We start from the raw sequence: 27,487 nt of genomic DNA on the forward strand, positions 1-27,487 counted from the left end.
AGTGCCCCCAGCCCCATGGTACAGGCGGGGTGCAGCACAGAGCCCCGATCCCCTGCTCGCTGGCAGGGAAGAAGCTGGTGCTGAGTGCAGGAAAAAGTGACCCCTCGCCTGCCCCATGGCCAGCACTCCCTGCTGCAGGTGCTCGCAGCCCACACGGGTTTGTCTGGAGCAGGCACAGGCAGCCCCATGCGGACTGCAAGCGGCTACAGCACGGTGCTTTGGCCATGGGGCGAGCAAGGGGCTGCTTTTCCCCATGCTCAGCACCAGCTTGTAACCCGGCCCCACTGCCAGCCTGGGCTCTGTGCCAGCTCCGGGCTCGCCCTTCAGTAAGAGAATGGTTTCAAGCTAAACTTAAGCAGATGAAAGCCTTTTACTCCATGGGTACAAGTAGATCTTGATAAAGAGTTTCCATTTTTAGGAAATGTTTTTTAGAAGAACTTCTATTCTTCGCATCTTAATCACACCCTTGTAAACCACATGAAAAAACTGCACTGCTTTCCCCCTAACGTGCAGCATTTTTGTCTGTTTTGGTGTTTTATCTTCAGTAACGAAGAACTCTCCTTTCATGCTGAAATCTAGAAAACTTAGTTGAATGCAATTCATGTGGTTTCTCACTCAAAGCCCCAGCTTTACAATTTTCTTATTTTCTTGAGCACTGGGAAGGGAAACTGAAATGGTGGTTTTAATACTTTTCCAGACCCTTTAAGAATTAGATTGTGGGACATATCTTTCACTAGTCTCTAGGTTAACGGTTCTCAATGTTTTTGGAGTCAAGGTAGTCCCTAACAGGACTCCGCTGGACTCCTTCAAAAATTTTGTGAATCGAGGGGCAGTGTTCGCATCCTTGCAGAAGGGCCTTCATTCCTTCATCTCCTCTGCATGTGGCATGGAGAGGTGGGGGTACAGTGGACCATCAGAGAAACTGCTTAGACAAAGGGTCTTTAAACAAGTGCTCAAAACATGCATGCAGCACAGTGAGGATGGACAACTCAGCTGAAGGAGGATGGCTATATGCTGTAACAGTAGGCACATTATTAAAATAACACTTCAACAATTATAAATTGCTTATATCTGTGCTATCATATTGCTTCAGTTTAAAACTCATACAATTTCAAACTTACATGGTTTTTATTTCCCACACAAAGGCTCGACTTCTGGGAAGGAGAAAGGAGGCTTAAGCCACATTCTTTATTCAAGTTATTCACTTGTGGACCATTTGTTTGAAGCAAATTCATTAGTTTGCATTTTGCATCACTGCAAAAGGAGTTTACATTCTAGAAGACAGAACAAACAAAAACACAAGATGGCTGCATGTTTTAAAATGTAAAATGCAACATCTTAGCATTTACTATTGAAAACAGAAATGCTAAGCAGACCCTTCTGGTATTCCTTGCTTAAATCCTGGCTAGCAAATGATTGCAACATTATTAATTACATTTTAAAGTGTTGATATAGTATTTTTTAAAGAAATGAAATATTGGTAAGAGGCAGTAAATGTATTAAGATGCAAAAAACTGATGAGCCCATTTAGTCTCTGTAAATGGGAAAGGCTGTTTTTAAAAATTTGTTTTTCTCATGCACCAAATCAGTTAAAATGGTGACACCCAACTCAAATGAGCTGGCAGGCCAGATACAGGCTTCTCACAGGTTGGATGACCGACCTCTGGGTCTGACCTGCAGGGCTTCTCATCGCAGCTTACAGATGTTGCAAACATCGCAGCAACTGAAGGTGTGCTGCCAATTTGTATGCTGGATGGGGACTGGAAACTACAAGTTAGGCAGCTGGTAAGGGGCAGGGCAGTTTGGGTGCTGCAGATTACAAAGCCATGGTAAGAAGTCCCCTGGGTCAGGGTCCTGAAGGGAATTATCCTGCCAGAGAGAAGCCCCATGAGATAGATAACCCACCTCTGTAGGCCAGATCCAGCCTGCTAGTGATATATTTGATAACCCTGATCTAAAACAAAGCATACACATGCATGTTTAATATCAGGTAACATTCAAATTTGCTGGAATCCTGTGAGAGACTGCAGTAATGTCAATTATTTCAGGTAGCATAAATTAATTCATTCTCTTTTCTGTAGTTACTAACCACACAAAACAACTGGGTAGGAGAGTAACACCACCAATTTCTGCTACTTTTAAGTGCAACAGGTTTTTATGTACATTTGTGCAATATTGAAAGAAAAATATAAAAACAAAGATAACATGTGCTGTGTTTTCTTATTTCTCTTTACTTAAGCCAGTTGAAAAAACTAAAGTCAATAAAACACACTGCAATATCAAATTGTTATAGATAATAAATGGGCTCAAATATACCAACAAGTACTGTGCCTCTCATATCTCAAAACATTCAAGGCAATTAAAATGTCAAAGACAGGTTCCACATGAAAAGGTATTAGATTCTGCTTGGCCAGATGATGGCAGCTATAAAATGGGGACTTTGGGGTTACTACTGTAAAGCTGAGGAAAATGGGAAGACTGCACAAGCAACAGGTTCCTTCAGAAAGGAAAAAAACAAACCAGTCCGCTTCCTGAAATCTCTTCATTCAAACTTCATACTATCAGCATTAAGTTGTTGTTTGTCCCAGCACTAGTAGTATTAACTGATTCTGTACCAAAAAGAACTACATACTAACAACTAAAAACAACTATTACATTAGAAGATCCATTACTTCACCTCTATTGTGTTTTTTAACTCGTTAAATCTTTCTTGAAGATAGCCTTCCTTTGGATTTGTTGAAAATAGAGAAAGGTCTCCAGCAAATAGTGTGGGAATTTCTAATCTGAAATTAGCAGACTGCCACTGAATATTGCTTGCAGAAATCAATGTACAAGGTTTAATGATGTCTTCAACTGCAAGTTGCTTAAGGTCCATCCATATCTTGATTGCCACTAGATTGAGATTTTCATCTGATAAATACACCAGAGTTGTGAAACCTAAAAAGGTTAAATTAAATTGAAAAGAAGGATGCAATTTAGGTAGATGTATTCCCACAGATCTATTTTACTTTTGATTTTCCCCACTGGTTCCTTCAAAGGAAGGACACCTTTAAAACAGGAAAACAAGTATGTAACAACAACAACTACACAAATAAGAGAATGGTCAACATAAGAAATGCCATGCTGGATCAGACCAACGGTTCCTCTAGCCCAATATCCTGACTCTGACAGTGGCAGTAGTAGGTAATTTAGAGGGAGAGCATATGAACAGGGCATATCTAAAATGATCCATCTTCTGCCATGCCCTCCCTGGCATCTACATAATTTGTTTAGGGATGTCAGAGGACATATATGTGACAGTTCTCTTAAAAGTGTTTAATGTATCCATGAATTTGTCTAGTCCCTTTCTGAACCTGGCTGAGTTCTGCCTTTACAACCTCCTGTGGCACAGAGTTCTGCTGCATAAAAAAAGCACCTTCTCTGGTTAGCTTTAAATGTTTCTCCTATTAATTTCAGTGGGTACCTCCAACTCCTGGTATTCTGGGATTTGGTGAATAACAGTTCCCTATTCACTTTGTCCACACCCTTCATGACTTTATAGATTTCTACAATAATACTCCTGCTCAAGTGTTCTTTCCAAACTGCACTCTTAGCCTTTATTAGTCTGTTCTTGCACAGCAGCTGCTCCATACCCCGATCATCTTTGTTGCCTTTCTCTGTACCTTTTCTAGTTTTACTAGTTCCTTTTCAAGATGCAGAGACTAGAACCGCACACAGTATTCAAGATGCTAGTGTATCATGGATTTATATGGTGGCACGATGATATTTTACACTTTTATTTTCAATTCCCTTCTTAATGCTGCCCAACTTTTTATTGGCTTTTTTTTGGTGACTGCTACACGATATGATGTTTTTAGAAAACTATCTACAATGACTCCAGGGTCTCTACTCTGAGTCACAGCAGCTAGTTCACAGCCCAGTAAAAATAAAACTCATTTCTTTATTTTGGCTTTTCATTGTGTTCCCCCTCCAAAATACTTAACTCAAACATTTATCTTAGAAGGCAGGACATCAAGAAACTTACTGTTATTTCTGAAGTGTTACACTCTCACATACTAAGGTAGTTGGGCAATATTACCAGCTGGGTCTAACATGCACATTTATATAGACTTGTCTGCAGATATAAAACCAAAATCACCTTGGAAGTTTAAAAGAAAATGTATTTTCATTAGACAAGAAAATACTCAGACTCAGCATGTAACACACCTGTGCTCTTATTAACAGAAACTATAAATCCAACTAAGTCAACTTCACCACATGCTGGTTGAAAAGAAAGATCCAACAACTTGCTGAACAGCACAGCATTCCTGGGAATGTAAATCTCTAACAGCATCTCTTGAGAAGCCTAAAGAAACAAAAGATTAATTATTTAAATAATTAAAGGTTACATATACTGTTTATATTTTTAATCAAATGATGCTTTTACAGTAAGAAGTTTTTACCGATAACTGAAGGAACTGAGTTTTCTTTGTAGCTGTTAACTGTACATTAGCAGTGTCCAATTTGCTTTTGGACTCTGATGTTGCTAGCTGGTAGATTCTGTACCGATTTCCTTCTTTTAACAGGGAAAATACATCCGATAATGGGCGCCAGATATTCAGCATGACCACTAAAAACATAAGATTAGAAAATACTAAGTCTGCTATAGCCATATAGATTACCTCAAAGGGCGCCTGTACACACCACAGGGCTTAATCCTCATTAAACAGATTTATAAAATTTAAGAACTTGTTCATTTTTGGAGTGTTGCATCAGTGTTTGCACACACTAGGTTTTCAAATGAATTATGCCCGGTCCCTGACCCACAACAGTCCACCGCTGCCCTCCCCTGGCCTGGGGCCTCCCATCCCATGCCCTACCACACAGCTGTGGGAGCACAGAGCTGGCAAATGGCACAATAATTAAAAAGCAGAAGCAATTCCAAAGTGGAAGCAATTTGAAGTGGTGAACTACAAAAAAGTTGCAGCGCCATCTCATAAACAAAGAGGCTCATTACATGTTTTTGAGTGCTTTTGTGTGTGTATGCAACAAATAGATGGACACAACGCTTTAATTTGCGGTGAGCCAAACTAAACTACGTCCAAGGAGTTTTACTTTAATGCGCCAGTAAGACTTTTAAAGTGTCCAGAAAACCCGCTCGTGCAAAGTCACGCTGTTGCAGTGCAAGAAAGGGCAAAAAATGTGGCATGTACAAAGGCCCCAAAATCTGCATCCTAAAATATCCTCCTTGTTATAACTCAGTGGTTCTCAACCTTTCTAGACTCAAAGCATGCCTCAAAAAATGCCAGTTGTCAGCTTTCATTCATTTTTTGACTACAGAAAAACAACAGAGAAATTCTTCTGTTGCAGGGGGAGTATGAAGTCATCCCAATCTTGTTTTCCTCCCATTTAAAGTGAGAAGTATCCTATTTAGTAAGGCCTTGCTCAATTCAGCCACTTTAGTATAGAGGAATTTACAACAAAAGGCTTTTATTTTTAAATGAAATAGATTTTAATCATGGCAAGATCAATGTCAGATTTGTTATCTGTATTTAATGCTGCTAAGCACACTAAACCAGTGATTCTCAACCTTTTAAAGCTTCAAGAACCCTTCAATAGGCTTCAGGTACCCCCCCCCAGAAGTTGCTAGGCTCCTAGTTTACTTGGGTTTTTTTAAATCATAAAAACTAGCATTTTTTCTATTACAAAGCACTCAGAATGACAACAGGTCAGACCGTTTCTGACACCTGATTTCTATTTGAAAACTCTGGGTTTATCTTGTAAATAAGGTTTAGGTGCTTGAAAAGAAGGATCCGAGAACTTAGTACTAATACTGCAGTACCCTTAAAAGAATCTCACAGTACCTTGGCTGAGATTCATTGGTATAACTCCATTTAACTTTTACCCATTACGTTATTACACTGGCTTCTTATTCAAGTGAACTCTAGTTTTACATTAGTACTAACCTTTAACTTTTTCTTGTTTTCTGTAATCTACCACACGTAATTTCCACACTGTAGATACCTCCCTTACAGAGTAACCACGTTCCTCTTGTTCAATAGACTCTAGAGCCTTCTTGAATTCTGCTTGTATCTGAGCTTGCTTCTTATCATTCAACATTTGTCTGTGAGTATTCAAGGCTCTTAACTGCTCTTCACTGAGATATCCCTGTGTTCACAAGAAGAAAAACCATTCAACTGCCTGTATGATCACCAAAAATACCCATCAAATTCTGACAAAACCTCTTCTCCAAATACTCATGTATAAAAGATCATTTTTGTATTTTGTTATGGTACCAGAACTTCAGAAGCATATATTATAGCAAAAAGGTCCTCCTGAGGCACTACCTGAATATAGGTACATGTAAGAGAGGTTGGCATCATATGAGAGGTGGATATGGCTCATGGAGCTACCGGATCTAGCAGCAGAGCCAGAGGGCGTGCTGGGGCTGGTCAGTGAGAAGCTGTAGTGGGGCTGGGGAGCTGAAAGTTCTGCCTGCATTGTTGCTGTTTCTTCCCACCCCATGGCTGCAGTGCAGGCACAACTTCCAGCCCATGGGGAACTGAGCTAGGCCTGGTCAGCTTCCCACACCTGGCTCAGGAGCTGCAGCCAAGAGGTGAGGGGGAAGAAGGGGGGGAAACTGCATAAACAGCATTGATACAGCTTCCTACTACCAGGCCCCAGCTTAGGGAAGCTGCACGTGTGCCCCAGACAGGGGGGGAGCTGAGGGCTGGGAGAAGCACAGCTACAGGCAACCCTTCCCCTCCTACTTGGCTTACAAAGGTTGCTGGCCCTGTTATAATAAATCATCGTAGATATGCATGACACTATTAGAACAAACGTATACCAAGCTATAGATCCAATGAACTTATTATAAAGAATCTGATCTGGCAGGTACTTAGGTATGCACTTAGTTTTGTAGCACACGTAACTAGGCTAATGCACATGTATTTAGTTAATCAAGTTGCTAAGTGTTTATTTTCTTGAGGTTTTAATATGAACGACATGAAGAAGGGAAACAAAAGTATAGGGAATAATCATTTCACTCATCACCTCTACATAAAGTATTTGGTAAGTTTTAATTCTCAATTAATGTATTTTTATTACAAAATTATACATATTCATAAAAATTATTTTGTAAATCATACCTTTCCAGGTTTTTTAATTTCAGCATTCACAACTGTACATGCACCTCTAGAGTACCTTTTTCTGTACATTTTAATCCACTAGTAAAATAGTTATTCTATTCAATACATCTTATATGTATGCATTTTTAATACTCACATTGTAACAGACCACTACTAATTAACAAAACATGCAACAGTGATTTTGAATCCTTTATGCAACCTTTTCTCGTTTTTAATTTGAACTTTTGGTAACGAGCATACTGAAAGAAGGTGTCTCATATGAAGAGAGAGAATTCTAATTTAAAGGTCACAACATTTTTGGATCTGGCAGCTGTTACTATTTATTTTTTAATTAAGGCAAAAATACAGTGGGCATTCCATAGACACTTGAAAGTAGTAATCTAAATCAATAATTACCTCCATATAACCAGGATCAGGTGAATTCTGAATTGCTTCATAAAGCTCTGCACCATCTTGCAAAGTCTGAATCTGCTGCTTGGTAAGTGCACATGACCTCAAAACCCTTTTTCTAGTTTTACCTGTTTTTTTTAAAAAAGCACAAGTGAAAAAGTTATATCCAGCTGCCACAATTAAAAAAACAAAACAAAATAAAAAAAACTGTGTGATGCTTCTGATGGCTGAATTGTTTCCAAACAAAAATACCAAGCCAAGTCTCTCTATATGGATTTACTTTAGAGGTGCACCAATACATTGGTCCCATATTGGATTGGCAACAATATAAGGAAAATTGACAGTATTGGCAATCAGCTTTTTTTGGCTGATGTGGGCAATAAGGTCGTTCATAAACGTCCCATGCATGCACAACAGCTGCAGCACATCACACAGGCAGCCACAAGAGCAGCCAGGTCTGGCTGGTAAGTCTGTTGTAAAGGAAGGGACATGGGTGGATGGGGGAGCAGATTAAGGCCCCAGGCGTGAGGGAGGGAAAAGGGTTGGAACTGGGACAGAAGCAGGTGTTGCACAGCCGGGGTGGGGCAGACAGAGCTGCAAGCAGCTTGTCTGGAGAGTGTGGGGTGGTGGCTCCTGCCACTGCATGCATCCCGGGAGATCATGGAGGGCAGATGCCTCGTGGATCTGCCAGTGGGGGCAAGGGTGGACTGGGGCCCAGCTCTTCCCAACAGGGTGTTGGGTTGGGGCTGCTTTTGGGACAGGCAGCAGCAGCACTGGGAGCAGGCCTATGGTGAATATTGGGGTGGCTGCAGCCCCGCCCCCCATAAACCTCCTCCCCAGTGCCACTGCTGCCCACCAGGGATGCTATATTGGAGAAAAACAACTCCAAAATCTTCTAGCAATGTCAGGTCTGCTAGTGCTCTAGAAGCAAAAAGAACTAGGTGTTAAAGCACTGGTGAAAGAGGCAGTACCACATCTGTGCAGAATAGTTTCTGGATGTGGCTCAAAATTAGTGCCAAAATCTGTGGTGGTGCAATAATTTTAAGTGGTACATGGGCAGTGCCAAGTCCCTGCAAGAGAAGGGACTCTCATCCCAAGCGCCATTTCTATGACAACCCTTCAAGATTGGCTACTATCAGGTTCAGAGCAAAAGCCTTTCAAGGCTGCATAGAGAAAAACCGCACAAAGAAGTTTTTCACTGTCAGGTCTCATATATTTTTATGATCAGCCACTTGAAACTTCAACACATTCTGTTCACTTCTCATGAGTTTGACTTTTCAGCATTTACCAAAGAATTCTGTGTACGTACAGTCCTTATCTTCACAGGCATCCTTATTAATCAAATATATGATAGTGAAAGAAATTTTACCTTCATTCTGTTCATATTCTGCTTGGATTTTTGCAAATAAAGCTTCTAGATGTTTTTGTTGATTCTCTGCATGCTTTGCAGCTTCTCTTTCTTCAGCTCGATTGTTACGGAACACATATGATCCAGTTGGTTTTTTTTCCATCCACTGGAATAAAAAAAGTGTTCATATCAAATTAACCATTTCTAAATTTTAAAAGAATTATCATATTATGCCTCAAAATAGTACTAATTCACTCTCGGAAACAATTCCTTAATTGGAAAAAGATCAGCATTTTTTTCCAACTATAATGAATAAAAGGACAAATTTCGAAAGTGTTCCTTAATTTCTCCCTCTACTGCAGGCTTGTCCAACATGCGGCCCTCCAACCTGTTTTCTGAGGCCCGAGGTGCTGCAACGGGAAACAAAAGTAAGCACTGTACTTTGGTTTGTGGCAGGGTGGGGGGGAAAATGTGATAGCTTCCTGTGAGGCCTGTGAATATGGCTTGCCGGCCCACTGGGTGATAAAAAGTTCATGATCCGGCCCCACATCAAAAAGGTTGGACACCCCTGCTCTACTGCTATATTTTCAGTTTAGGTTAGGCTAAGTTTTTAATTCCACCATAGAAATGTTTTCTTCTTGATCACTTTAATGATTACTAAACATGATTTTATAGGAGTGTGGGTTTATGTCCAAATTTGAGCTCTGGTTTTGGACCTGTCTGAGTTAGCTGTTGAAGAAAGAATAGTTTTCTTCTGTAGAGATCAATTATCAGGGGTGTCTGACATATGGTCCATGGAACCTTCACATGAAATTCCATGGAGGGGAGCTGGAGGCAGGGCCCAGCACCAAACTCTGGGGTATGGAGCCCCATTAGGGATGCATATCAGCAGCAGGGGATGAATGGCTACAGTAACCCCCACAGTTCCCTGATGCTACCACATCCAAATGTGACTCCTAAGTAGCCCCACAGTCTGGAAGTGGCCTGGGGGTGAAGGAGAGGGGAAGTGGGGGATGGAAAAAGGGCAGCAGGGTGAGTTTCAAACACTGAGTCATATGATTTTGAAATATGTGGAACCCATGTTTCTAGTTTTGGATAAGGACACTGTGACAGCCTGCAGAATGCCAGACCTTCATTCCGTGTAACACTCCTCATTCCTTTCTTGCCTCATATGTCCATACTAATGACCACCATCTCCTATTTTATTATTCTAACCCTGCTTTAATGCTTTAATGTTCATGCAATATTGTATTAGCTTATATTTGTGCAATTTTATCAAGTATTTAACCACATAATTCTGTTGGAGTTCCCATATGGCATTCAGGAATAAATGCAAGTCTTTTTTTTTTTCTTAATCTTTTAGTTATCTTACTCTTTAATATGAAAAGAGTAAAGTTGTCAAAGGAAATGGTTAAGAGCAACATAAATGGCCTCTGGAACTGTTGCCATCGAGGAGTAGTGGTGGCAGCAAACTGGAGAAGGGGGCATGGCCAGCACAGGCTATGGTGCAACACTGCAGCCAAGATGAGAACAGTTCACATACTGTAGAATTATGGAAGATGTTGGACTGCAGAAAAACAATCACAAATCTTTAAAAACCGCACCTGAATTTACTCCATTATTTTACAGAGCAATAAAGGCTTGTCTACATCTATCCCAACCATGCTCCAGGATAAAAAAACATCACCCACAAAAAAAAGTTATCTTATTAAATCTTTTAGCCCCCTCATACATTCTGTTTGAGGAATGGACCAAACTGAACAGTAAGAAATAATCAGGCATCTTCACAAACTGTTGTTACTGTACCTGAAGAGGGTAAGCTCTTTGAATAACTATATCAATGCATCCAACAGTACCTCCATCACTGAAAAGTGATGACAGAGACAAAGGAAAAGGTCTGGGATCTCGATGAAATCCTAATTTTGCGTACCATCGAGCACGTCGAGTACCGTTAGCTGAAATCTGAATAAATTAAATGTTTTTAAGTAAAAATGTTACATATTAGACAGAAGGATTATTATTATTATTTTTAATTTAAAGGGGAGACCATATTTGGATTCTCCACCTGAAAAGCTTTTATTCTCTAACTGAACATACTCAAATTTATTCTTGTTGTGAATTACATTTTAGTTGAAATAGCCTAACAAATTTTTAAAGACAAGCAAGTATTAATGAGACAAAACTTTATCACTTTATACCAGAAGGGAAACATCTTCAAAATTAAAATAACTTTCACAACAGTCTCAGACACCAGAAACAAACGTCATGCTCCAAATCTTCCTTCCTACTTAAAATCCCCTCTCATAACTTTTATTGATTCTCTTTCAATGCCCTATATTCTTGAGCAATTTATTAAACACTGAATTTAAAAAAAGACCGAAAGAACTAAAACTAACATAGTGTGTTCAACAAAGAAGCAATGCGATTTTACCTTGGATTTACTCTGCAATATTACAATGTCAGCTATCTTGTGCCATGTCAAGTTCTACTCAATCTGGACTTCAAGTTTCTTGGAACAGCGAAGGTATCTTATCTCCACAAGTATGACTACATATATATGTAAACACATCCCCACCCTTCAAATTGAACAAATACTTCATTTTACCTTTAACATGAGGGTATCTGGTGCTTCCAGAGGTGTGCATGCATTTTGAGAACCCACAAGTTCTGCTCCATGTACTATGATCTTCTGACCAATAGTCAGCCTTCTTCTTTGTAAGAGCACTTTGAGAGGAAGATCTAAGACCGCTCTAATGCTATACCAGCTATCTGTAACTTCAATTATCGCTGCATCTTTGTTGTTTTCAAACCTGGTTTTAGTAGCAGGGTTCTCAGATGTATTTGGGCTTAATGATATTACTTTAGAAATACAAAGTACAAGTGTCCTAGCAGCAGTATCATCTCTCTCCATTATCTTTTTTATAGCAGATCGCTTACTTTTATCGACTTCTAAATCATACCTACAAAACAAAACAAAAACCTCAGACACACAAATACAGTCTACAAAGATGTTTTTCCAGCCCTACTGAGAAATAATTAACAAACTTATCTGCCCAGTCTTCATTTAGGTTGGAAGCAGAACTTTATGCTTGCAAATAATTTTGATATTTCAAGTCTCAAAAAGATGATGTTCAATACCCTAAGCATTCTAATGGATTAATATACATACAATTAAGGTGTGACGAACTCACAAAACTTAAACCAGTAAGTGCATACAATCAGAAACTAAACCTTAAATGCACTGCTGTAAAATACTCACCTGTATTTTAATTGCAACAGCACCCGTTCTGGTGTCAAGCACCTGCTAGCAAATTCCTGTGGAAAAGAGACTTCCATGGCTGCCAATTTCCATACAATCCACCTATAATGGTTGTAGACCCAGGCATCAGTAATTAACTTTGGATCCACACCAGGTGTATCACAGAGTGCCCTGCATACAAATTGTTATATTAAACTGAAATCCATTTTCATGAATTCTTTATCTGTTGTATTAATTCTTTAGAAATGCTTATAAAGGAATACTTTTATTAGAAAATAAATAAATACATTTATACGTTTATTAGAAAATAATTACAGGTTTCCCTCAATTTATGCGGGTTCTTTATATGCGAATTCACTCTTATGCGATAAGCATATTTAGACCCGTAATTCATTATATGCAAGATAAATTTACTCTTATGCCATCAGCATGGATGCCCACCCTCACCTAAGCAGGTAAGTCTGTTGGGGAGGGAAAAGGGCTGTGGCCCCACTCACCCCAGCCACGGCTGCAGAGGCCCTGGAAGCGGCCAGCACCAGCTGCCTGCTCCTGTTCCCCCCATGCCTGGGCTCACCCCAGCTCCTGGGCTGCACCATGCCATGATGCAGGAAGCTGGTGTCAGCTGCTCCTGGGGCCGCTCCAGCACACGCTGGGGTGAGTGCAGACAAGCGGAGCTTCAGGCAGCGTGGGGCACAGCACTCACCTCAGCCCCAGCTGCAGCAGTCCCAGGAGCAGCCAAGACCAGCTGTCTGCACCAGGGCATGGCGCAGCCCAGAAGCAGAGGCGAGTGGGGACAGGCAGAGCACACTCCAGCTCAGTGGCTGCAGGCAGCTGGTGCTGGCCGCTCCTGGAGCTACTGCAGCCGAGGCTAGGGCGAGTGCCCCTCTGTTCCCTTTGCTTTGCTGCCTTGTGCAGCCCTGGGAGCAGCACCCCACACACACCCTTCCTTCCCTAGTCCCAGCCTCACTCCCTCCCTCCCTCACCGCCACAGGAACCTATCCCTAATCTGCTACATTGTAAAGTGGGTTCAGTTTATGCACCCTTCTCCGGGAACCCATGTGCAGCATAAATCAAGGGAAACCTGAATTAGTAAAACATTTTAACATATTTTAGATATTAGAAACAGGCACTGAAATAAGAAATAATATGAAGTGAAATATTAAAAAAAGGAGAGTCAAAACTATTAGCTTCACATATATTTTTCTGTGTTGCAGCTAACTGGCAGACATCACTGGTAGCAAGGCAAAATATCTATCTACAGAAGCACACCATGGAGTTTGAAGCACAGGACTGGAAGGGGCCTCCCAAGCCATTAAGTCCTATTCCTGCACTGGTAGAAAAAAATTTGCACAGACAGCCCACAAGGTTCTCTACTCTGACAACAGCCACAAAGTACCATATGAAAAAAGCCGTACAATATGCCAAATGTGAAAAGCACACGAGAAAAGGGAATGCTGCCAATGCCTCACAAACACCAATGGCAGGGAGTTTGTTATGCGTGTATATTCTCAGATTATTCCAGGAGGACGACTGTAACCCCACACTACAAAAAGAAGTCAGAACTGTCCATAGTTCTTACCAACCTGATTTGGGAGAAAAAATACTTCCTGCCCTAACACATAATAATCAGTTGGACTCTAAGAACATGGGCAAGACCCTCCATTCAAGCACCCAAAATGCTTCACTTGGCCTGCAAAAAGGGCATGGCAAAAATTATGGCAGGGTTGTACTTGTGTTATTTTTTTTTTGTTTCTTATTACATATTCAAAAAAGAAAATACTATCAGGACCTTTCTCCACCCAAAGGGAAAAAAAGTTGGATTTTTTTCTATACCGTTTCATATTTTTAGAAATGTCAACATGCATTGTTCTCTTCTGTTGGAGAGTTTCTTGAATTACCCTGAGGTATTAATCACAGCCTTTATATCCTTAATCTTTACAGCAGGAGTATTACAAAATCTTCTAGAACCTCCTTATACTTTCCAAAAAGAAGTCACAAAGTTTATGGGACAATCCTGACCAACTGAGCCAGTTCAAGTTTTACCACAGATTTATATGGAGCGAATATTTCACTCTACAAAGGTAAAACATGTTTGCTCAGGAAAGTAGGAGCAACATTGAAACTGAAAAAATTGGCATCTCTCACCCAACTGTATCCTGCCAAAAAACCCCAAACCCACACACAAAAACTTTTCCATATGAAAGTCATTAGATGTGTTAATGTTATGTTGAATAAAATAACAAAGGTTCTAACCAAATCAGTAAACAGCAGCACATTTTGAATTATGTACATTGAGAAAAGTAGACTAAAACATACATTGCCACAAAGCATTGCAAGAAAGCTGCACCAGTCTAATAAAAAAAAAACCTATAGTGAATTTTGTTTTTTTAATCACAGGATAAAAGAATGTGCGTGCTAATAAAATGGTATTTTTTTCCATTTAAGATGGTATTAAAAAGTACCTATAAAACTCATTTTTTCCTGCCCTTCCCTCTTCAGTAGGTATAAGCCAACCTCCATCACCAAGTTGTACTCCATGTCCAGCCAGAAAATATTCTTCACTGAAAAAATCCTGAATGAGAAACTCAAAAGACTCTGCATTGATGCTGTTAACTTGAATGCAGCTCTTTGAAACCCCATACATGTACAGCTGCAAAAAATAAGGCAAGAGACAAATAATAAGTAGCATTATCCAAAGTACAAGAATTCCAACAAATAAAATCCCATGAGTTCAGTAAACCATCACAGAAATCATAGAAAAATAGAGCTGGAAGAGACACTGAGGGGTCAACTTACTGTATCCGCCTGTCAAAACAGAATCAACTTATGCCTAACACCTTCCCCAACTATGTTTATTTCTCATCGAACAGTAAAATCTTACTACCTACAATCAAAGGAAAAAGGAGATTTCGGAGACAGTAATTTTAAGTTGAAGCTAGACAAATTTATATTCAATATAAGGGATACATTTTTAACAGTAAGACTAATTAACCATTGTTACAATCTATAAGGGTTGTAATGGAGTTTCCAACCCTGGACATTATTAAATAAAGAAGTAGATGTTTTTCTGGAGGATATGCTTGAAAGGAAACAAACTAATTCAGGGAAGCCCTATGACCTGTGTTGTGCAGGAGATCGAATTAATCATCATAATTATTTCTTATGGCTTTATATCTATGAATCTAAAATTTTACATTCATAAGATGTTTCTCTACAACTTAAAGGTAAGAAAATCTCATTTAAGAGTAAATGTTTTTGTAATGATTTGTTTTCTCTCTTTTTTTTTTCTTTTGGAATGTGCCCTTTTGACCCAAGATAAATACAATGAGTTTGCCAGAAAAAAAAAAAAAAAAGTGTGTGGCTGATGTAGCTGCATCAACATTAGTATTAAGTGGAAGACATGACAGGTGATAATGCCACTGTACTCGGCACTGGCTAAGCCCTCAACTAGAGTACTGTGTGTAGTTATAAGCCCTGCATTTTAAAAAGGATGTGGAAAAGTTACAGTGGGTCCAAAGGCTGTCAAAGATGTGGTGGAGCCTCCTTTATTGGAGGTTTTCAAGAAGAGGTTGGATAAGCATTGGTTAGGGTCAATTTAGGAGTGACAATGCCTGTAGTGTGCTGGGTAGAGCACGCACACAGCTTAGAGACCACAAGACAACTCTGCATGCCCAGAACAGGTAGAAGCTGGAGAGGACCATGCTCTGCAATGGGAGAATGAAGCAGAGCTCCACAACCAGCTTGTTTATGTAAGGTGACTTAAAGGAGCTGGGATAAGTTTATGTAGAGGATAAGGTGATAGAAAAGGGAGTCTGACTCTTCACTTAGGGTGTATGATCGTAGAGCTGTGTTTGCAGTCCCATGGCTGCAGTATAGTGTGGAAGTTGCCTGGGCATCCCATGCTTCTGGGGTTTGCTGGTGACTATATGGGCCTAGGAAGTTTTTCTTCTCCTCCTCTTTCTATAGGTGTCAGTTTATTTTTCACCTTCCTCAGAGGCACGGCTGTTGACCACAGCCAAGTCTGGTGATTTTGACTGAGACGTGCTGATGTTCCTGTGGGCACTTAGAAAATCCAGGGCTTCCTGGCTAGAAATTCTTGCTACTCTGCACAGGGTCAAACAAACTGCTGCGTTTGGGATCAGGAAGGAATTCTACCCATGGTCAGACTGGCATCATTTGTAAAGGGGTGGCAGCAGGGGAACTGCTTTCCTCTCTAGCAGGTGAATGTGGTCCTCTTCCTTGGATCTCTGGCATGTATTTAATAAACTGCTTCCTGTCCTTGCAATAGCAGGACATTGACAATACCCTCACCTGCAACAATTTTTTTGAGGTTTCAGGGCTTATGAATGGTAGTTGTGCATGAGGGTTGTTCCTAAAGTTTTTAAAGATAAATTAGACAAACATCTGTCTAGGAAGTTTTAGATATGGATAATCCTTGACCAGGAGGTTAGACTAGGTGACCTCCAGAGGTCCCTTCCAGCCCTACTTTTGTAAGATTCATTGATCAAAGAGTACAATATTTTAATCTCTATAAAAACATTGCCTAAGCAAGACTTTCCAAAAAATATTTTCATTTTTCCTATAACAGTAAAATTTAAGCTTTAACCCAAAATAAACAGGTGTTGAATGTGATAAAGCAGAATAACATCTCAACTCAATTTACTACATTCATGCTTAAAAGGTCACCAATTACACTAACACATATTACATGTTAGGTATTTACCAGACTCTTCAGGAAAATGGGGCTAAACTATGAACTGTCTGGCAAAGCTAACTAGGCTTCACATATGGCAAGCTTTAGAAAGTAACATTTCATAGCATAAATACCATTATATCAATTATGTGAATTATAAAAAAAAACCCTTCCAATAAATACAAAGGACTGACTAACATTGTTTTTTCACCTTTGACAAAAGTAAGATGTTTTTGATACTAACTTGGTTTCAAGTTAGCAGAAAATAAAACCAAACAAAAAATTAGCGTTTTAACAGATATGAGAATCTTTTGTTATATAAAGGGCTATTCATTTTAAGATTAGCTCTTACTAGTGGGAACTAGACCTCACTGATGAATTTACATCCCTGATTTTGCTTTCATCGTTTGTTAATTGTATCAGAGGAGCTCTTAGGAGCTTTGCTCTATTCTTATTTTTTTAATGTTTTGAAAAGTTACAGACACACAAGTTTCTTAATATTGAAATGACAAACGGAAATGTTTTCCTTTTAGGACAATACCCTTAAAAATGTATTACTGTAATATTTGGCTATAAAATCCAAAGGGAGACATTTTATTTAAATATATATATATTAACAAGTTGAAATGTAATATTAACATGAAATACAATACAAAAATGTACCTCTTCTGTGGAATAAATATGAAGAGAGTTGTTTTCTACTGCAGCTTTAAGCGAGATCCTTTTTACTGCAGATGTTTTCATGATATAAAGACTGCCTGGCTGTGGTTGAATATTTTGTCTATATTTCTTTCCAATTCTCATTTCTTGCAGATTTCTGGCCTGGTGCAGATTTGTAATCATATTGGTCAAATCTGATAAGGGGCCAGGGCGACAAAAAACCAAAAACCCTTTAAATCCCACTGTGATACCATCAAACTGCATAATCAACATACTTCCTCAGCTAGTACACAGATTTTTACAATCTGCCCCAATTTAAATTTCAAAATGTTCTTTAAGAAGCATTGTTTATTGGAAACCATTGGAAATGTTTCGTTCAATAAGTACATTTCAAATAGAATTAAACACAAACTAATTCTGAAGCCTAATTTTGTTTTCACTGATAAATAATGGGACAATGTCTAACTCTAAAGTTTTATACAGTGTCTGTTTATTTGCAACCAACAGAGCTAACTCTGCATACACTTATGCATGTTAAGTTTATGCACATGATTAGTCCTATGGTAGAAAACTAAACTAATTTAAAGTTGTATAAATTACTTATTATCTGGGATTTTCAGAAGAGGTTAAAAGAAGTAATTTTAACTCCCAATGAAGGTCAAGGAATCCTAACTACCTAATACTTTTATGCCTCTCTGAAATCCCAGAAATGTTTGCATAATTGGGCCTACATTTTAAGAAATATTGGCAATGTAAATAAATGTATCCATTTATAATAAATAAAATGCAATTATTAGTGGCCATTTTATAACGCCTCTATAATACCTTCTATTAGACAAAAACAATCAAATATTAAATTAAATCTGAATACCAGAAATGAAAATTGCACCACACATTTTCTAAGCATTGCTGCATGTCTAAAAATGCTCATGTACTTGAATAACTAAAAACATATCCATAAATGAAAATGCTAGCAAAGTAACAGATCAAAATCAATCAGAGGGAAAAAAAACAATATTTCCTAACGTTTCTACATATAGGTTTAAAAATAAAAGCAAGAATTTAACAGCAAGGTGCAAAAACTTCAGGAATGTATTCAGACAACTGGTGCTCACTACAGATAACTGAGCAAAACTTTCCCCTAAAAATACCTGCACCGTTGTTTCCCAAATTTCTGGCTGCTGCATGGTTGGTGCAATCTCTCTCATCTGACTGATAAGCTTCACCTTGACCAGTGTTTTGTTGAACTAAGGCATCTTTTTGTTTCTTATCTACATTCATATTGCTGTTAGTCAATGAGTCCAGTGTTTTGTTGCCAAGCTTTTCATCTGCCAAATCATCCAACTTAGTTTTGAAGGGTGGAACAAAAAATTTGGCAGTTTTGCTTTGTATATCCAGATTTTTTGTTTTCTCACTTTTCTCAGCTGAGGTCTTACTAAGTGGAGTAAAACAACTTGAAATACTGCTTGAAGAAGAATCAGATTTAGATATAGATCCTTTAAAATTTTGATCAGGTAGAGTAAAATGAGGATTCCTGACTTCTTGTCGTACCTTAGTAGCACTGTATGGATAAAAATATTTGAACACAGATAGTTGAGCTTATCAAAAAACTTTAATTTATCAGAAAATTGTATTTTTAATTCTTTAATTTGTGAGTGCTTAGGGACTGCAGGCCCCCCAGCCATATGCCATAGGGGGCTAAATGCAGCACCATGCTCCCTCCACACATGCTTCTCCCATCACATAGCTCTTCCCACCTCATGCTGTGTGGGCCTCCTTAAATCGCATGGTCCACACCCCGCCCACCAATACCATGTGGTAGCACGGCGCAGCCCAGCTTTTGCCTACCACCTCTTGGTACACTGCACTGGTGCCAGCACACTGCAAAAGATCCCCAGCCATGGGATTTCACAATCCAGCTGGTGATGCTACTGTGCCCTGCCCCCAGGAGTGGTGGTAGGCAATGGAAGGTGGAAGAGGGAAGGGCAGCCTGGGTTGAATTTTTTCAATTCTGTCAACTAGAAATACTTTTTTCTTTTTTTCACAACTAAAAACAGATTTAATGCATTTTTTTTATTTCAGGAAAAATTAAATTTGAATTCAAATATATTGTTTCTTTTTGTATTTCTATGGAGTATTGCAGTTATTGTTTCAATAAAAGGCAACAATTTAGATGTTGCCTCTATATTTTGAACTAAAATGGATTAGCTTTTCTTTAGAAAATGTAGGAAATTACTATAGAAAAGTAAAAATAATCGATCTGTAGGAAAATACAGTCTCTTTTTTTATCCAAAACAATTGCTTTAGAAATAAGCACTATACAGTACACATCTCTTACCTAAAAGGACTACAGGTCACTGGTTTTAAAGGAACATGGTATATAAACTTTCTTCTGTCTTTGATTGTACCTAAAAGTAAATACATAGAAACACAGTATCACTTGACTATTTACAGAACATATTAAAATGGCATTTTTGTATGAATACAGAAAATGCAGTATCTTTTTCTCAATTTCCATTTTTAAGGTAAATAACTGACTTTGTATTAAGTACTCTTTGATGTTAAAAGACTGTTTAGGTTTCCTTAGCTTGCCACTTAATGAGAAAAAATAGGTTGTAATAAATTGACTAATAAGTACAAAAATGCTATGTAAATCACCTTTGGGTACAGATCTATTTCTCATCAGCTGATTGCCACTAGAAAGATTCTGTACCTGATAAATAAGCAAAGTACTAGGAGATGCATTGTGCCTATGTGCAGAGAGGAGGAGAGCAAGCAGTGAAATGCAGAAACACCAGAAATTTCAGGTACTAAATTGGTTTGCAACCTTGTTTTCTTGTTGTTGTTTTCATTTGTTCTGGCATGCTTTTTTCTGCGTACATTCTTGTGGGAGACATTTTCAAACAGTATATACTACTTCTAAAGGCTCCAGGTACTTATACTTTAAGCACTAAAACCAGGACTGCACTACCAAAAGACAAAGGGGTATGTAAATTCTACTACTTACGAATAGTGTCTAAAAAACATGCAAATAGGCCCTAGGAGCAATGCCCTACAAATACTGATGATGAATATATAGTAGAGGCCACTGCAGCTTATACCCTAGTTTGATGAGCTTTGATATTGCTAACAGTCAAGGTCTCAAAAACTCTTAACATAGCTGGAATGCAAGATGAAATTCATTTTTTAATTTGTTTGTGTAAACTGTATTACTTCTCGTTCTCTCAGCAAAGGAAATAAGCTGTCTAGGAAATGCTGCGAAGACTTCCTCTAATCCCTTAGTGGATGCACCTCCACTAAGGTTATATCTATAAAGAATTCTACTTTTTTTGGTGACATGGTGTAATAGCTCAAAGAGCCTGATTGACTCAAATTCATTTTTTTGGCATGTAAACACCAAACTGAGATCCCATGATGGAGGCAGTTTAGATACAGGTAGAAAGGCCCTTGAGAAATCTTGCTCTGACTGGACAATACACAGTACAAATACTGTGGAACTTTCAGCAGGAAGGAAGAAATCCCCAAGAGATGCCAAATAAATTCTCAAAGAATTGAGGGAAAAGGTTCTTACCCTGCAACCCTTTGAGAGGGAGAATACATAGGCCACACATAGGGCAGTGATTCTCAACCAGAGTTGAGCAGCACTCTGGAGTGCTTTTCAAGGGTGCCATGAGGTGCCACACAATGGTGTGCTACTGCACGCTGTTAGGTGTGCAACTGCAATTCACAATACAAACCCAGAAATTGTAAATATAAATCAATAGTATTAAAAACATTCTGACTGTCGTGAGTTCTTATTATTTGAGTGAAAAACAAAAACAAAACCAAAGAGCTAGCAACTCCAAGGGCTGCCTCAAGTCAAATGGTTGAGAACCACTAGACTCTAGTGTATCTAGCAACAATAAATGCAGATAACAAAAATCTGACACTGATCATGCCATGATTAAATTCTATTCCGTTTAGAAATGAAAGCTTTCCTTGTAAATTCCCTTCTAAGGAGATTGGATTGGACCAGGCCTTACTAAATTAGATACTACCCACTATAAACTGGAGGGAAAAAATGTTGAGATGACCTGCCCCCCCCCTCCATTCTGCACAGGAAGGTTTGCCACGAGGTAAGGGTAGGAGGTGGGCTAAAGGACATGCAAAGGTGTGTAGTACAGCCACACTGGAGCTATTAGTGTGAAAACTGTCTTGCTCTGTTTCAACTCTTTAAGGATACTTGGCAGTAATAGTATTGGGGGGGATGGGAAATAAGCTGATCTGACCAAATAATCACAAAACAATCTCCTAATAAGGCACAACTTACCATACCAGCCAGAATAATTCTGAAACACTGCTCTGCTCAGCTGCATGCTACAAAATTGTGCTTTCATTCTTCCACCATTCGACAGACATACAATTCTTTGAAGGATGTATAACCAGCATGTCTTGGTTATACTTGCCTACAACAGGTTGTGCTTGCTTACAACATGCACCGACTTGAAATGTATCTTGTGTGAGGGGTTCACAGGTGTAACATGCTGCACACACTGGAAAGCAAAGGCAAGATAATACTGGATGTCAAGCAGTGTTCCCTCTAAGCCAGGGCGGGCAATTATTTCAGGCGGAGGGCCGCTTACTGAGTTTTGACAAGCCATCGAGGGCTGCATAACAGGCAGCCAGGGGCAGATAAATATTAATTTTCTAAATTTTTAGGAGCCCCGTGGGCCAAATAGAATGACCTGGTGGGCCGCATCTGGCCCACATTTTGCCCGCCCCTGCTCTAAGCTGCGTGATGTGCATGGCGGCGCAGGTCCGCTCATGCTGTGCTGCCAGGTGTGCCTGTGCAGCCGCGCACGCCACACAGCTTAGAGGGAATGTCAGCTCAAAGACGAATCAGCCCGAAAGCTGTTGCAGATTAAAAACTCTTTTCTGTTTTTAGAGTACAGAACTACGGTAATACATTTTGTGGTGTAGCTGATGTCAAAGTGATTTTTTCTGTATTTATCATCATAAGCCCTAGAACTCTGAACAGGTTTAGGATTGTATTAATTGATGAATTGGGTCAAAGGAGGTACATTTTATAAGCCAGTCATTTTGGTATAGGGACACTTTTATACATTTGACATGGGTATAAAAGTGCTTGCGATTACCTTTCTAAACATGCTTGATATCGTTGATAGGCTGTACTTGTAGCAACTTGTGACAGTTAGGAAATTGAGAAACCTGTTTCTTGGATGAATGTCTACATGAAAATAAGCATTCTTCAGGGTGAGAACTTTGAACCAAATTCTGTGACCTAGTGAAGGGATTATGAATGATAAAAATGACCATTCTGTATCTGATATATCAGATTAGGATGTTGAATTTACTGAGCCTGAGAATGGGTCTCCATCCACTTTTCTTCTTGGGAATCAGGAAGTCTTTAAAATAAAAACCTAGTTTTTCAAGACAGGATATTCAGTCTAGGGGTTTTGTGTCTGTCTTATTGTGAACCTCCCTGATCCTTTTTGGAGTGAAGTGAGGTATATAAATCTAAGTAACAAAGATCTTTAACTCCCACCTGTAAACATGAGTTTACTCCTCTGAGAAACCGCTTGTAAAAGTTATCCCTGAAAAGGGACAAGGAAGGTAGATGCAACCTAAGTAGGCTTGGCAAGATTTTTTTTTTAATCAGTAAACACTGATAAATGTTAATTTCACCTCATACTCACAGACAGATGAAAAATATTTTGATAATAAAAGAAATTGATAGAAAGGGGATGTAAAGAAAAACAATGGCTGATGGAGTGTGTGATGACAGGGGGAACAGTCCCACAAAACTGTGCTGACTGCAGTTTGGACTGCAACTCCTAGAAACCCCAGGGGACTGGGAACAGAAGACAACAAAGTGACAAAGCAGACAAAGGAGCTACCGGCAGGCGAATGGAGCCAGGAGTTATGGCAGCCTGCTGCTCAGCTGGTGGCAGTCCTTCAGTAGTTAAGTTTGTCATTAATAAACTGTCTGTCCCCCACACCCTAATTTCATGCAATCCTGAATGCTTAAGTTGATAAAAACTAAAGTAAATGCTAAAAAATAAACAAAGTTGGAATTATCCATCAAAATTATTAAAAAATAAAAATCGAATTCTGCCAAGCCTAAACATAAAGCACTGAACTATGTCTTATGGAAATAGTTTCCACCACCTTTTTTTGGCTGCAAAAGACTTCTATGTTATAAAAGAATCAGTAAAAGGCACCACCCATACAAGGTAAGGAAATGAAAAGGATGGCCTCTCTACAACACTAATATGCGGCTAAAATCAGTACCTAGATTAAAAGATAACAGGCAGAAGCAAGCCAAGTCAAGATGTAAGTTATGTTAATGTAATATGTTTCAGAGTTCTATCTCCTGCATGTTACACCTGCTCTCACATTATCAATTCAGAGCCTTAAACTGATCCATGGATTCTTTTGAACTTTTCACTGCTTCTAATTTCAAACAGCTTCATCAACATATTACTGGCTTTAAGACTGTCATATGATTTCTTCATGTTAACAGTATATATTTGTGACATACCAAGTGAACTGCTACACTCCAGACCAAAATGTAATCATAGATGCTTTAACAAGGATCAGTTGGTCCAAAATGCAGCAGTTTATCTCTTCACTAACATCCACTGCCAAAAACATATCACCCCAGTGCTCTGCTCTTGGTTCAAGGTCCCCCATGGAATTGGCTCAAGTTATCTAACAGAGAACCTGCTGTAGATTCCTGCAGTAAATTCAGCAGTATGTGCACAGTGAGTTCTCTCTGAGCTCACTGCCTGGTGAGTGTGGATTCTGCAAGAACTCTGTGAGACCACCAAACTCTTGAGTTCACAGGCTGGTTGTGGTGGGGGCTGGTAAGAGCTCTTCTTACCTTTCATGTGGCTCCAGAACCCAGGGGGTGAATGCTGCTGCTGTTCCCCCATCCCTTCCCTTGCCTCCCTGCTGAATTCAGCAGCTGTGGAAAGGAGAGGATGCCTGGGGGCAGTGCTCACCTCCTGGGGTCCAAAAAACACAGGCTCCAGCCAGACCCCATGGCCTGTGATTTCAAAGTCTCTCAGCAAGTATGTTCCTGAAAGTGTGTTTTAGGTGTCAACGTTGTTAACTCACATTTCCACATTTTTGTAGAAAGTTTTACAGTAAAAATATGCCTATTAACACGGTATCTTAGTAACTTTGGAGTTTGAGAATTTAAAGGTTGGGAAGGCTGGTTGGTATGGAGAGTAATTTTGCCTTATATAATTATTTCTTTAATAGAAAAAAACATTTACAAAATCTTAATTCTACATGAGATTTTGTGCAGAAATTAAGAGCTTGATACAGAATTCTATTTGTGACATTTCATACCACAGATTACTGTATAGGATATAGACTTAAAAATTACCATCAGGAGTGCTTTTTGAAGCATTCAAAGATTTATGGGGATCCTTTGTTCTGTCAAATTCAGGTAATAGCTGCCTTTTAATTGGAGGTTCTTCTGGAACAAAACAATGGGAAGTTACTTATCAAGTACTGGAATTCAAGATGCATTATTCATATGCACATTCTACCACGAATGCAAGCTCAGAAACATTTTACTCCTAGCATTATTAATCAGGCTTCATGTACAACCATTTATGCCCTCTGTACAGAGTGTGAAGAGAAGCAAGATACATGCTTCCTGCTTCTCGGTTTCTTTTCAGCCACAGAATCCAAGAGCGTTAGGGATTCCAAGAAGAGGGGGAGTATGAACATGTATTCACAAGCTGCCTCTTGAATTTCCCAAAAGTCTGGTGGCAGCCTATCAACAAAAAATGGCAGGGGTTCATGAATTCTGAAATCAGACCGAGCCAGTCTTACCTTGTTGTTGACTCTGTGAAATTGCAAATTGGTGGAGTAAAATGGCTCCCCTAGCAAGTCCAGTTTATTTGGTCCATTATCTTTCAGGCTGCTACAAAGCTTTTTTGCCTTCTGTTAAGCTGCTGCTGTAACTATGGAAGAGGGCATACAGTGCATACAGAAATATGCTGGCACCTGGAAGGACCTGATCTAATCTCTCAACCTATTGTATGATGAATTTTCTAGATAGAGATGGCCTGTGTCTGCCATGTCATTCTGACAAGGTTCACCATTGACTCATTGATGTGGAAGGTAATCTTGTCAGATACAGACTTGCAAAATGCACATGAGCCTGTATGAGGATTCATTAGTCTTATCAACTGAAAACTGCAAAGCTCAGCTGCTGGCTTTCCAATGGTTTGGTCAACAGGAAGCCAGAGCTTTCATGCTTGCTTTTGTGTTTGACTCACCAAAAAGACATGCCTTAGAACCAGACACTGGTTTTAGAGTTCCCTAGGATCCAACAAGGCCAAAGGAACAAAGAAAAGGCAAATACTTCTCTAAAGACCTTCAGGGATTTTCCCCTGGAAATTTTCTTTGGGCCTATGCTCACTGGAAACACCTCTGGCACCAGTGACAAGCCTATAGCATCCTCTAAAAGGTATTCATGCCTCGGAAAGTTCTGCAACCTGCTAAGTTCTGCATTCTAGGGTCTAAACTTGATTGCATAGATTTTTTCAGAAGCTGGGGTCTAAGACAAGGTCCTTCTAAGACAGGGGCAGGCAATTATTTTGGGCAGAGGGCCGCTTACTGAGTTTTGGCAAGACATCGAGGTCCGCATGACGCATGACAGGCAGCCCAGGGCAGATTAGTATTAATTTTCTAAACGTTTTAGGGGCCCCACGGGCCAGATAGAATGGCCTGGCGGGCTGCATCCAGCCCATGGGCTGTATTTTGCCCACCCCTGTTCTAAGACAAGGAAGTGAACGATTTCCAAACACTATATTTCCCAGGGTGATGAGTAAGGATACTTAATCTACCTGAACATTATTGCAGAAAAAATTGCACCATAGGAAAGTTATATATTGAAATCAAGGGAAACTATGCTGATGGTCGAGGGAGAAACCTGCTAGGAGTATGTAGGACAAATGGAGCTTCTGTAGCCATAGGAGGCTACTTGAAAGGCTAAAGGAGGCTCACATCTTACTGAAAAACAGACCAGAAAATTAGAAAAACTAATTAAAACCAAATTATGATTCAGAAACAAAACAAAGCATGTTTGTTGCTTGTTTTTAAATCGTTGTAGATCAAGCACAGTCTGGAGCAGAATTTAGCACTTTGATCTTGAGCAGTCTATTGAGAAGGATGGAAAGCAACCACTGCCCTTTATGTTTTCAGTACAGAGCACAAAGAAAGAAGGATACACAAGTGTTGTAAGGGTAAAGTGGTAAAGTGCCACGGTAAAGTGCCTAACCTCAAATACTTGACAATTATGTACATGTACCCAAAACAGTATATACATATGGATAATTAGTCAAAAGGAAAGCACTGTCTTTTAAAAGTGAATTTCCTATTAATTTCAATATCTTAACCAAAGTTGTATAATATAAGTAGCTTCTAAATGCAACATTTAAGCAGTTGTGCCAAAACAAAATTAGCAACTTTACAGATTACAGACACCAATGAAGATGTCCTTTTCAGCTAATAGCTCTGGTTTCCCAGCAGCAGTCTCTGCTCCCATGACCACTGGGGTATCTGCTGCCAGCAGGCAGCTTTGCCGTTGCCACTACAAGGGCAGTAGCTGTCCCCATTGTAGCAGAAGCCCTCTTTACCACTGTGATGGTGGCAGCAGGATGCCCAAACAGATAAGCAGAGTTCACCACAGAGCCTCAGTTCCCAGCAGATTGTAAAGGAGCCAGTCACTCTCCCTCCCTTCCCTCTTTGGGAAACCATTCTTACTGACACCACAAAGAGATTTTCAGATGACAGGACCCAACCTCTAGATTACCTGAAATCAGTTTAAACCAAAAAAAAAAAAAAAAAAGTAAAATGTTCTAAGCCAGAGGTACTCAACCTATGATCTGTGGGCCACGTTGATCTTGCTGGTCAACCCCATGTTCAATCTGGCCCACAAAGTAGCCCCAAACAACTCATCTGGCTCGTGGGACAGGACTGGTTTTGTA

The 27,487-nt window shown here is 39.5% G+C and overlaps 2 protein-coding genes across 4 annotated transcripts in view; one reads left to right on the forward strand and one right to left on the reverse strand.

Annotated features, from left to right (window-relative positions):
* The window catches only part of BRCA2 (BRCA2 DNA repair associated), a 55,127-nt gene that overhangs the window by 2,508 nt on the left and 25,132 nt on the right, over positions 1-27,487 (reverse strand). For 2 of the 3 annotated variants that reach the window (XM_019498294.2, XM_019498293.2), the window contains exons 12-26: positions 24,871-24,963; positions 19,816-19,885; positions 18,629-19,038; positions 17,481-17,671; positions 14,587-14,774; positions 12,125-12,295; positions 11,471-11,825; positions 10,672-10,827; positions 8,887-9,031; positions 7,524-7,645; positions 5,946-6,147; positions 4,443-4,609; positions 4,207-4,345; positions 2,678-2,937; positions 1,122-1,274 (exon numbers count right to left, since the gene is read on the reverse strand). In XM_019498294.2, coding sequence (XP_019353839.1) covers positions 1,122-1,274; positions 2,678-2,937; positions 4,207-4,345; positions 4,443-4,609; positions 5,946-6,147; positions 7,524-7,645; positions 8,887-9,031; positions 10,672-10,827; positions 11,471-11,825; positions 12,125-12,295; positions 14,587-14,774; positions 17,481-17,671; positions 18,629-19,038; positions 19,816-19,885; positions 24,871-24,963 — 2,822 coding nt within the window. The remainder of the gene's footprint in view (positions 1-1,121; positions 1,275-2,677; positions 2,938-4,206; positions 4,346-4,442; positions 4,610-5,945; positions 6,148-7,523; positions 7,646-8,886; positions 9,032-10,671; positions 10,828-11,470; positions 11,826-12,124; positions 12,296-14,586; positions 14,775-17,480; positions 17,672-18,628; positions 19,039-19,815; positions 19,886-24,870; positions 24,964-27,487) is intronic. The other variant, XM_059717355.1, reaches the window with a different exon arrangement.
* LOC132245213 (uncharacterized) lies at positions 9,028-14,592 on the forward strand. Its single transcript, XM_059717751.1, has 2 exons — positions 9,028-9,293; positions 13,339-14,592. Exons 1-2 carry the CDS (start codon positions 9,239-9,241, stop codon positions 13,971-13,973), a joined length of 690 nt encoding a protein of 229 aa, XP_059573734.1. The 5' UTR covers positions 9,028-9,238; the 3' UTR covers positions 13,974-14,592.

The sequence above is a fragment of the Alligator mississippiensis genome, chromosome 1 (genome assembly GCF_030867095.1).
Source record: "Alligator mississippiensis isolate rAllMis1 chromosome 1, rAllMis1, whole genome shotgun sequence".
Classification (NCBI taxonomy): domain Eukaryota; kingdom Metazoa; phylum Chordata; order Crocodylia; family Alligatoridae; genus Alligator; species Alligator mississippiensis.